Source organism: Diceros bicornis, chromosome 16 (assembly GCF_020826845.1).
Source record: "Diceros bicornis minor isolate mBicDic1 chromosome 16, mDicBic1.mat.cur, whole genome shotgun sequence".
NCBI classification, from domain to species: Eukaryota; Metazoa; Chordata; class Mammalia; order Perissodactyla; family Rhinocerotidae; genus Diceros; species Diceros bicornis.
This window is the reverse complement of record NC_080755.1, coordinates 50253515-50266231: the sequence shown is the minus strand read 5'-3', so window position 1 is coordinate 50266231 and position 12717 is coordinate 50253515. Positions and strand designations below refer to the sequence as shown.

The 12717-nt window shown below is 41.7% G+C and overlaps 1 protein-coding gene across 1 annotated transcript in view; it reads right to left on the bottom strand.

Moving 5' to 3' along the window:
* The window catches only part of LOC131415203 (O-acyltransferase like protein-like), a 69217-nt gene extending 56981 nt beyond the window's left edge, over positions 1-12236 (bottom strand). The window contains 1 exon segment of the mRNA XM_058556619.1: positions 12054-12236. Coding sequence (XP_058412602.1) covers positions 12054-12210 — 157 coding nt within the window. The 5' untranslated portion in view covers positions 12211-12236.
* Positions 12237-12717: the final 481 nt, after the last annotated feature.

Genomic DNA, 12717 nt, shown 5'->3' with positions numbered 1-12717 from the left:
TTAGAAATCAAGCTGAAGGACCTGCATTTTGTTCACGTTTCCTTTTTTCTTTTTTTTTAAAGTAATATGTTATTTTGCAAACCTCCTGGCCGTAATTGGGCGGACGGTCCTTGCTGAGCATCTTGGGGTAACCTGACTTTCAGTGTGAGCCCTCGCCTCTTCTGGCCGGTTCTGCTGCTGGGGCTCAGCCCGTGGGTGTCTGTTATCACTGGCCTGTTTTAAATGGTTCTAAGTATCCCAGGTTATTGTGTAATGAGAATAACTGACCCCTCCTTTTTCCCTCTCATGGGTGTGACTCTCCTTGTCTCTGACCATGCTCAGCACCTTAGAGCTGGCATCTACTCGGTCATTTGTAGTCAGCAATCATCTTTTAAGCTAAACTATCTGAATCATCACCGACCATGTCCCTCCCCTCCTTAAAACTCTTCCCAGACACCATGAAAAAGTTAAAAGGTAACTCCTAAAGGAGAGGATTTATTTATCATATTGATAACTTGGATAAGGAATTATATTCAGATCATGTAAAGAACACCTATAAATCAATAATTTTTTAAAAGTCAAAGAAATTGATTTAAAATCTGCAAAGGATATGAACAAGCAACTATTGGGGAAGGAAATCCAAGTATCAATTAATATGAGAAATAATCAAGTCTCACCAGTAAACCACAATTAGACAGCACTTTTTTCTACCCACCTGATTGGTAAAAATTTAGCAAGTTGATACAATTAAGTGTTGGTAAGAATATGAAGAAATAGCTCTCTCGGTTTGGCTTCCTGGAAGCTATTCTCCCTCCTAACAGCAACTAGATTTTTTTCTGGAGAATTACCACTCCCCGCTGCATGCAGTCTTGACAAAAATCAGGTGCTCTGTCCTCTCATTACAGAAGCTGACAGGGTCCCTGGAGACTACTCCCACGTTACCCTCCTGATCCCCGTGACATGAGGTCAACCCTCTCCCAGGACTAGCATGGAGTGAGTTAAGGCCCAGACGCTGGTCTTCACCTGAGAGGATGTAGAATGGGCACCACCGTGGAGTCTGTCTGCACCTGACTTGTCCAGAGACCAGTTCTGAGCCTAGCAGGTCTTTGGCCTTCCTCTCCACCCCGTGAGCTGCCCCATAGTCTGCTGATAAACTCCCTTTTTTACTAGAGCTAGTGTCTGTGGTTTAACTAAAGACTCCTTCCTAACTGATATCCCCAGTGACTCTACAATTCAATAGCTCAGAATCTGCCCCAGGGAAACACATATGAACACATATTGCAAGATGCTTGGGGCAGTAATTCTTGTTAAGGCAAAAGACTGGACACAAACTATTAGGTTGAACCACATAAAAATTCCATTTTATGGGACAAAAGTAATTTAATGTCAGCAATTTCAAATAGTTCAACCTCTGTCAGGGAAAGGTTAAATGAGCTATGGTACTTTCATATTTTAAAATGCTATGCAACAACTAAAAAGAGGGAGATCTATATGTGCTGCTGTGGAAAACGCTCCAAGATATATTATTACATGAAAAAAAGAACAAATTTAAGAGCAATAAATATATTTTTCAATTTTACAAAACAAAACAATATCTCTCTAGTAGACATATATGCACAAAAATGCAAGGAGAAAGTTCTGGAAAGTCTAGAAGGATATACACCCATTGATAATAGCTGTTATCCAGGAAGAGAACTGAGAATTGAATGAAAGAACAATAAAGACTTGAGCTTTGTCCGTACTGTTTCAATTCCTTTACAATGAGAATAGATTCATATATTATTTAATAAATATAATATATAAACGATAAAATATAAACAGAATTTTGAAATCAGTATATTTTTTAAATTCTTCAATGGCATTCGATCATCTAGAGTAGGAGCTGGCAAACCATGGCCCTGCTTGTTTTTGTAAGTTAAGTTTTATTGGAATAGAGCCATCTCCTTTGTTTACGTATTGTCAATGCTGCTCTCTCCATACAGGCAGGGTTGAGTACTTGCAACAGAAGCTGAAGTTGTACAACCCACAAAACCGAACATACTTACTATCGGGCCCTTTAGAGGAAAACTTTGCAGACCTCTTATCTACAGCTGTGATTCTCAGTGCTGGGCAGACATTAGTATCACCCGGGGCATTTAAAAAAATACTAATGTCCAGGCTCCACCCTCACAAAGAGTGACTTAACTGGTCAGGGGTGGGCTTGGGCATTAATTGCTTTTCAAATTTTCCGGGTGATTCTAATGTACAGCCAGGTGTGATTGCTTCCATCCTTAGGATTAAGTCCAGACTCCTGAGCTTGGTTTACAAGTCCCTTCGTGACCAGACCTGCCTCTGCAGTCTCATCCTCCCACGCCCACACTGATTTCCTCTGCTCCATTATACAGAGTGCCCCACGCCCCCACGTTTCTGTCTTTCTGCCTGGAATGTCCCTCCTTCCTGTCTGCCTGGCGAGTGGTGAATCATCCTTTGAGCCTCGGCTAAAGGATGATCTCCCCCAGGAAACATTCCAGACTCACACTAAAAGGCACGTAATTGTCCAGCTGTCTGTCTCCCACGAGAGGGAGGGGCCATGTCTTCATTAATAGACATCTCAGAGGAGGAGATCAATAAACATTTGCTAAACTGAATTAAACTTTGAAGAAATTAAGTTCAAATGCCCCAAATCCAGCTCCATGAATGTATTTTGAGGTCCTCCCTGTGTCAAGAAAAATAACAACAATTACAAAAACTGGACATATTTATTATAAATAGACTAAATAATTTCCAAATTCCCTTCTCCACCACTAACTGAGTATCCCAAACTCTGTAGCCTGTAGTTTAAGGATGTGGAACTACCAGAGCAGAAAGAGACAAAAACGAGAGAGGCATCAATACTGAGGTTGTCTTCACCCTTAGGTAAAACTCTGTAGGACAAATGTAGAAGGATGCCCATTTCTTCACTTGAGAAGATTAAATTCTAGTTTTCTTTCCAATTGGTGTTTTGCTCTCTAAACTGATTGGATTTATGGTTTTCTAGCTGAAGTTATGTGCTAGTCAAATTTGCAAATTGCATTTGCTTCCTTTCTGATTATAAACTCAAATGGACAAGTTGCCCTTTTCCTGTCTCATCCTTAATTGGTTTCTGTCAAGAATGTGAGATGCCAGGCTATGGGCACATCCAAATCAAAATATACTGTGCTTGCCTGGGAGGGAGAAATAGAATAAACTAATGATTAATCCCACCTGCTACTGCAAAATCACATAGTCATTGTTCCAAGTTTTCATTTCCAAAAGATTTCATTTCCAATAACTCATTTCAATTCTGCTGGGCTAATTTTTTCTTTATCACATTGTAGCAATGATATGTGGATATCAAGATGCAGAGTTGATTAATTTCTGGGTTTGAATGGAGGAAAGAAAGACCTTTGTCAATGGTCTTAAATTTTAAAATACGGACGCACTTATACTGTGAAGTTGAAGGCAGCAGAAGCTTCTAGAATGCTAAGTCACAAACAAATCCTGAAAGTAATGATCATCTTCAGCATTAACAGCAAATATTTATTAGCATCTACCAGCTCACTGTGTTACACTGGAGATTTTTAAAAACTAGAATTGAGAGCCAGCCCTGATTGCTTAGTGGTTAAAATTCCGCGCTCTCCACTTCGGCGGCCTGTGTTCACTTCCTGGTCGTGGAACCACACCACCCGTCTGTCAGTTGCCATGCTGTGGCAGTGGCTCACATAGAAGGACTTACAACTAGGATATACAACTATGTTTAGGGCTTTGGGGAGAAGAAAAAAAAAATAGGAAAGATTGGCACAGATGTTAGCTCAGAACAAATCCTTCCATGCCAAAAAAAAATTGTCTTTAAAAAACCAACAAACGAAACTAGAATTGAATAGTCCTTGCCCCATAGTTGATGATACGGGGCATGCACATAAAATGCTGACCATCTGTTGCCAGGGATCTCCTTGTGGTGAGAAAGAGATCTGAATGTGCTATCAATTTGACATCCAAGTTCCTGTAGCAGCCTCATCGCCAACCCCTCTTGGCAGTCCTCCTTGTGTCTGGTTAATTACTAATCTTGGACTTGGAGAATAAGAATAGCACGTGTATTCGTTTCCTGTGACTGCTATAATAAATTTCCACAAACTTGGTGGCTTAATACCACAGAAATGTATTCTGTCGCAGTTCAGGAGGCCAGAAGTCCAAAATCAGTCTCACTGGGCTCAAATCAAGATGTCAGCAGGGCTGCGTTCCTTCTGGAGGTTCCAGGGTAGAATTGGTTCTTTGCCCCTTTCGGCTTCTGGCGGCTGCCGGCACCCCTTGGTTTATAGCTACATCACTCGGCTTTCTGCCTCTGTGGTCAGGCCACCTTCTCACCTGTGTGCGTGTCAAATCTTCCTCTGCATCCCTCTTCTAAGGATACATGTGATCGCATTTAGGGCTCACCCGGATAATCCAGGATAACTTCCCCATCGCAAGATCTTTAACGTAATCACATCTGCAACGATCTTGTTTCCATATGAACATTCACAGGTCCCAGGAATTAGAATGTGGATATCTTTTGGCTGGGGGTGGGGGTGGGGGTGGGGGGGTGGTTTCAACCTACCACAGCATGGCTCTCTGAAATCCAGTTAACCCAGAAATTTCAGTGGAGCCCACTGTGTCACCCTTTCTCTATTACAAGATTTTCTTGGTTTCAGCATCTTTTCTGTCCCTAGCTACAGCATCAGCGGAGAGGCTGGCCTTGAGTAAAGTGCCCTCCAGAGTGACAGCCAGATGGGAAAAGAGGCAACGTTCAGAGAATGCAAAGCGAGTGGATGGTCACTCGTCCACTGATGACCGGAGAAAAAAGGCTCGGCTGGGGCCAGTGACTGGCCAGCCCAGTGGGTGTCTACCTATGATTGCCTCCTATTACAGGGGTATAAACCTCAGCCGAGAGAAGATGAGACACACAGACAAGAGACATGAAATAATCATTCCAAGAGATAAACGATGAAGCCAAAGGGGGTAAGAGATCAGAGCAGGACGCTCAGCAACCTGGCCACCAAGGTGGGCCGAGGGACGTGGCATCGGGACCAGGGAGAAGAGACTTGAAGGGTTGAGCAAGTTTTCTGGCAGAATTAGCTGCTTGGGGAAGAGTTCACGGACGTGATGAGATTAGGGAGAACAGGAAATGAAAACCCTGCAGGCTGACTGGGGAGCAGGGGCCTCCCCACCCCTCCCCTCATTCCGGCCGTCCCGGAGGAATCAAGTGCAGGAAAACGCCGAAATCATGTGAAACCACGGGGTCTTCAATATGCTGAGCACAGTTTTAATTCCACATAAACAGCTTCCCCTGTAAAGCCTGTGCTGCAGACAGCGTTCCAGGTGGGTCTGGTTGGACTTTAAGAAACGGCCATAGGTGGGTCTGGTACATCTCACAGAAAATGAGTTCCAGGATCTACCTGAGACTGCTTGTTTTTTTGTGAATTTGTTTGTTTGGGTTTTTTTTTTTTTCTTTTGCATCTCAGAAGATAAACACGTGCTTTTTTATTCCAGAGGGTGTGTTTGAGAGGCCATAGCTGCCTGTATTTGTTTCCTAGTGCTGTCTTAACAAATTTCCACACACCGGGTGGCTTAAAACAAGAGAAACTTATTGTCTCATAGTTCTGGAGACCAGATGTCCTAAATCAAGGCTTGGTTGCTTCTGAAAGCTGTGAAGGAGAAGCTGTTCCATGCCTCTCTCCTAACCTCTGGTGGTTGGCAGCGATCCTTGGCTTTCCTTGGCTTGTAGATGCATCATTCCAATTTCTGCCTCTGTAGTTATATGGCATCCTTCCTGTGTGTCTCTATGCGTGTCTAAATTTCCCTCTTATAAGGACACCAGTCAGTGGATTAGGGCCCTCCCTAATCCAGTATGACTTCATTTTAATTTGACTACATCTACAAAGACCCTATTTCTAAACAAGGTCACATCCACAGGTACCAGGGGTTAGAGTTTCAATATAGCATCTTTTTGGAGGACACAACTCAATCCACAACACTCTCCAAGTGGGTATTCTAATCCGAGCCAAAGATGCTAATTGGCTTGTGAGACGTGGTTAGACGTGGTTGGGGAAGCTGCGGGCCTGGAGAGAAGAAGTAGCTATGTGCTCAGGGAAGGTATGAGAATTTATGGAGAGACAGGATCCCAAAATGGTAGAAGTCAGAGAACACAGTGGGTCACGGCAAAAGACCTGCAGAAATAACCAAGCAAGTGCCTAATAGGACCAAAGAAACGTAATATGGCTTCAGTGTCTCCTTCCAATAGAGTGTCTATTGTGTGTCCTGGTCATCCTGGTCATCTTTAAATTATATACACATATACCAAGGGCCTACATAAAGGGCATAAACCACAAGTTTTAGCTTCCAGGAGCCCTTCTCCAGGAAAATGACAGGACAAGACAAGATATTCAGACGAGAGACATGAAATCATTATTCTAGAACATACATGATAAGGCCAAAAAGAGTAAGTCCCCAGAATAAAGAAACTGAAAAGGATATATGGATATACAGAAATATCTCTATCTCCATATATATATATAGATAGATAGATAAGGATCACATATTCACTAAATAAATTCACCACTCTATGTTGTGGTCCAATATTAAAAACATAGCAGGGAAACAAGCAGGTGTGGGAGTGTAGACCCCAAAGTGATGACAGAGCAGAAGGATAGGAAAGACAACAAGAAATGTGGTCACTGAGCTGTGTGGCCAAACCAATAAAAGTGAGCTTCCTGCAAGTCTGTAGGAGTTTCCTATGGCTTGTATAACAAATTACCAAAACTTTGTGGCTTAAAGCAACATAAATTTATTATCTTACAGTCCCAGATGTTAGAAGCCCCAAATGAGCTGTACAGGGTATAATGGGCTGAATTGTGTCCCCCTCAAAATTCATATGTGTTGAAGCCCTAACCCCCAGTACCTCAGAATATGACTGTATTTGGCGATTGGGCCTCTAAAAGAGGTGATTAAATTAAAGCAATGCTGTTAGGATGGGTCCTAATCCAATCTGACTGGATTAAATAAAAATAGAAGGAGATTTGGACACATACAGCGACACCAGGGAGAATGTGGTCATGGGCCACCTGTAAATCAAGGAGAGAGCCCTCAGAGGAAACCAGCCCTATCAGCACCTTGATCTTGGACTTCCAGCCTCCAGGACTGTGAGAAAATTAATTTCTGTGGTATAAACTCCCCAGTCTGTGGTATTTTCTTATGGCTGCCCTAGCAAACTAATACAGGGGTGTTGGTTTTTGTGTCTACTTTTGGTAACTCATCCAAATTATGTTTTTACTAGTAATTACCTGTGAAATTGACATCCCTATTTTCGGCTAACCACCAGTTATGAGAATCATGCAAGAAGCTTCCCTAAAATTCAGATTCTTAGATAGAGTTCCTAGAGGCTCTGTTAGCAGTGAGGTGGGGCCCAGGCAGTGGTGGTAAATGTTTAATAACCTGCTCTCTCCCCAAAAAGAGAATGTATGTATATACATACATATGTATAGCACACTGTATTAGTTTGCTTGGGCTGCCACTACAAAGTACCACAGACTGGGTGGCTTAAACAACAGAACTCTGTTTCCTCACAGTCCTGGAGGCTATAAGTTCAAGACCAAGGTGTCAGCAGGGTTGGTTTCTTCTGAGGCCTCTCTCCTTAGCTCATAGTTGGCTGTCTTCTCTCTGCATCTTCACATGGTCTTCCCTCTGTGTGTATCTGTGTCCTAATCTCCTCTTCTTATAAGGACCAGTCTTATTGGATTAGGGCCCATCACAATGTCCTGATTTTACCTTAATCACCTCTTTAAAGGCCCTGTCTCCAAATACAGTCACATTGTGAGGTACTGGGGTTAGGACTTCAACACATGAATTTGGGGGGAATACAGTTCAGCCCATAACACATAAATTACAAATAATAAGGAAATCTATAATACTCCTTATTATAAATTCCATATATATCCAATTGATTCTCACAGAATGCTTTCACTGATATTTGCCAAACTCAGATCTGTAGCCAACCTATGGTTTCAGTTGATCAATGAGTATAGTCCCAACATGAACGATGGATGATATTTTTGTTCATCTTAACAAGTGTATGGATGTGAAGCAAGAAAGATGTGTGTCAGGACTCCACCCACTTGTCCATGACGTGAGCAACATTTTTGCTGAATCAGATGACAGTTTTAGAGTACTGAAAAATATTTCCCTCATCTTTTGTACTATTTATAATGTAATGGCTATAGACACAACACACTTTTAAGTTTAATTTGTGTTTGTAACATTTTCTCCTTCAATTTCTTAAGTCTAGACAGTCAACAAAACAATGAATCAGGGGCCGGCCCCGTGGCTTAGCAGTTAAGTGCGTGCGCTCCGCTGCTGGCGGCCCGGGTTCGGATCCCGGGCGCAGACCAACGCACCGCTTCTCCAGCCACGCTGAGGCCGCGTCCCACATACAGCAACTAGAAGGATGTGCAGCTATGACATACAACTATCTACTGCGGCTTTGGGGGGAAAAAAATAAATAAATAAAATCTTAAAGAAAAAAAAAAAAAAAACAACAATGAATCAAGCCCCAACCTGTAGCGACTGCCGAGTTCTGTGATGAATATGCTTCCACCACGGCTGACTTCAAACTCCCAACACGATGTCCCTGAACTTGAGGCTGGAAGGCGATGTGCAGCAGTACATTCCCACCATACAGACACAGCAGACATAAAGAACTTCATGAGTACAGATGATAGTAAAGTATAGTAAAATAATTACGAAGTGGTAAATTTTAAGTATTTATTACATTTGTTCTTAACATAATTTATTTAATTGTGAATTTATGTGATTTAACTCTTAAAAGTTACCATGTGTCACAACCAGCTTGAAAATTTAAAAATTGGCTCTTGCAAGCCAGTGCAGGCGGCCATAGCAGATTGCTGGGAGTAGGAATTGGAATTTTTCTAAGGCTGCTGCAGATTTTCAGAGTTTGAGAAACACAGCCTCCACATTTCACAGGTGAGGAAACTTGTTTAGCAAAGTGACGTGGCTTGGGTGAGGCCAACCACGCAGCTGGCCATTGACCCAACCAGGATGAGCGCCCAGGCCTCAGGATGGCCAGCCTAGCACAGTTTCTATGGCTCAACACCCTTTCTCTAAAACCTGACTAGTTTATGAGAAAAGTAGATGAGGAAACAAACAAAATGCCTGGGGGAAGGTGCAGGGGGTCAGGTAGAGAGAGAAAGGGGAGAAGAGATAAGATTGATCCCCATGGGGAAGGATATCTGGACAGGGGACTGCCCCTGAATTAGAAATAGATGAGTTTTAAGGAGGACCATTGTGGTCAAGGAGAAAGAAAACTGAGAAGAAAAAGATTAATCAGGAGGGAGGATGCCAGAGCTCTTTTAGGGTGGGATTTTCAAACCTGATAAGAGATTGAATGCAGATTTCTGTGGATTATGGAGTTTAAAAACAAAACAATACAACCAAACCAGACGCAGAGGGACTGAACACTGACCCAGGACTCTAGCATGAAAAGGGGGATAAAATCAGACCTTGACCCGAGAGGGTGGCAAAATCAAAGCACACAAAACTGTTTGTTGAATTTTGTTTCCTTTAAGATGGTGGATGTGGGTCTGTTAGAAACCAAATGGAGAAGGATGGTGGGAAGGGAGAAATGGAACCTCGTTCTGCAGTTACAGTATCACACTCTTCTTTCCTATAATGTCCACGCCTTGCAATCCATACTTCCCACTGCAGGATTGGGTCTCCGTATCAGTTCCTAGTATCAGATTCCCTCCTGCTCCAGAACAGCAAGGACTCCAATTCCCTTCTGCAAGACCCAACATCTCTGCCTGAATTTCAAGGACCCTCTCTCTCTCCACTTTATTCCTCAGACCCCCACCCATTATTAGAGGTCCCACCTATTATCATCTCCGTGCTTTGGATTGGGGATGGAGTTTTAAAGCATTATTATGCAACATTTAATCTATAAAAAGGCATAAAGAAGAAAATAATAAACACTGACATTCCCATCATCCAGCTTAAAAAATAAAAATTGACCCATCATTTGAAATCTGATGTGTCCCCAGTTGCATCCCTACCCTAACCCCCCCACCCCCACCCCTGCTCCAAGGCAACCTCTAAGTGAATTTGGAGGCTATCATTTTCATGCATTCCTTTCCATTTGTACTACAGACGTATGTCTCCCTAAGCAATATAGCACCTTAATTTGCATTTTAAAAAGCTTTATCTATTGTATATATTCTTCTACAACTTTTTTTTTCTTGGTGTTATTTCTGTGCATTCCCTCCATATTGATACATGTAGCTCTGCTTCATTCCTTTTTTGCTGCTGACTTTTTTTTTTCTTGTTTCTCTTGTTGCTTATTTTAGGCAGTGATTGAAAATGCAGGCTTGGGAATCATGATCTGGGCTCAAATCCTATCTCGACCACTTATTTTGGGCAAGAGATTTTACATCTCTGTGGCTCATTTTTCTCATTTATAGAATAGAGATGATAATAACACCCTCCCCATAGGGGGGCTTAATGAGACAACTCCTGAACAGGGTTGGGAGCAGTCCTGCCCTGTAAAGTACTCTCTAAGTACGGACTTGCAGGATTTTTCATCCACATGACTGTCAGGAAAACCATGCTGAGAGCGAAGGTCAGAACCATGTGCTATGCTAAAAATTTCAGGCAAAATGTCAAAGCAACAACATCAAGTGTTTTTGGTACCTTAGAATGAAAATCACTTAAAACAACTACAGATGGTAGCATTCATCTATTAAATTAAGTAACAGTCACCTATCCCATTTATGTAAATCATTCGATTCTTTCTTGGACCATTCATCTTTGGGAAATTTTTTTAACTGAAAAAAAAGAATTTCAATTTTCAGGCCCCAACAGATGGAACATTGTTGGTGCATGACTAGAGGAGATTTTAGGGCAAATAAAGCATTAACAAGGCTGTGACTAACAATGACAATATGTGTGATCACCTCATCACCAGAAATCTGAGCCAGTCATTGCACCTTCTGGATTTTTCTTGGCCAGCCTGTTTGGCTGGGGTTTGTCAGAATGTTCCCTGTCAATATCACCAAGTGTTGTAGCAAAACAATCAATTCCAAAATGGGACTTGAAGATGGCCATTGAATTAGTTGGATTTATATTTTCCTACCGTTTCATTAAATATCAAGACATCTAATCCAGTGTAGAAAGGCAATTGCTTCAAATTGTGTGCTGTTTTGAATTACCCAATATTAGATCAAAACTTTTGTGTATCTTTGTCACATATATTATGCTAAGTGTTTTCCAATACAAAAAAATTAGTCATATGTTCAAAATGTAATCGGAAATTGCTATGATAGCTTTTCTGGCTTTGGAAAGAGTTTTTACATTTTCCTCATTGGTGGTTTCCATCAGCATCATCAATGAATCATTCTCCTGGAGAGATTGCCCCACTGAAAGCGAATCTGATTTCCTGCCCCTTTCTGGCAGGAAGCTATGTGTCCCTCTAATTGTGAGAATAATTTTGGGAAACTAACAACAAAAAAAATTCCAGCGGCCTAAAGTCCATCCATATCACATGCAAAGACGTTTGGCTACAGTTGAACATCTTCCAACTTGAGCCAGGGCACTCACCAACACGCTCCTCAGAATTTACTAGCAAACATATAATGGGCAAGACTCATTACCTGAATAGTGAAGCAATTCATTATCAAAAGCAGACTAAATGTCTAGAAAAGGAAATAAAGCAAGCTGTCTCATACGACAGTGAAATGTTTTCAACTTCAATAATAGTAAACAGCATCATACAATTTATAAACAATTCTCGTCTTATTAAGAGGTTGGTCCTCATGAGATTCCTTCTGGCTAGAATTAATACCACTTGCTCTATGCCTTCTGCAATAAAAATTCCTCCTCCCTCCTTGATTCCTGACACAGCGTGTAAATTGAGGCTCATCTTGTCTTCCCTGTTTGGTTCTGTGTTTTTAATTCTCAAGAGTTTTTCTAGAATGCTCCAGCACGAATGTCAGACTGCCCTGTGTTCACCTACCCAGCGGTCAGGCAAACCTACTTACTTCTTAGAGCGTACTCTTTGGGATCCACTGAACTCAGATCAGAAAGGAATTCATTAGTGTCTTGCATGCACTTGAGAGAAATATTTCTTGCAGGAAAAACATAAGGTAACTGAAATTGAAAAGCAGGCAGACTAAATAGTAAAGTGAGGACCATCATCCTCTATTAACCTGTCAGGATAAAACTCCCCTCTCAGACAAAGAGCCTTATATTTATGAAACACTACTTTATAACATGTTAAGGGAAAATGTGACATTGCTCACTCCTTAACATGTGGAGACAAGCTGTGTCTCCTCAGCCACCTGCAAAGCGGCCGAGATGAGCAAACCATGGAAACTGATTGACATGCAACTTGTTATTGTTGAGTAAAACCGGCTGTGGACGTGGGGGCCGCTGACCACCTGGCTCCCTTTAGTTATGCAGATTAACATTTCCAGCTAACATGGATATGGCTCAATTTTCTCTAGACGGGCTTGTGTATATCTCTGGGTTTAAAAAATATACCAAGAAGGTTAAGTGGTAATATTTGGTTTTTGCCCAAGAATGATTACGAATCCAACCTGCAAACATTTGGATAAATGATAAGCAAAGTAAGGCTACTCCATGGTCATCTGGATATTTTATGCATCTGTTAATGTGTTTGCTAGACTTTGAAAGTGACATAGG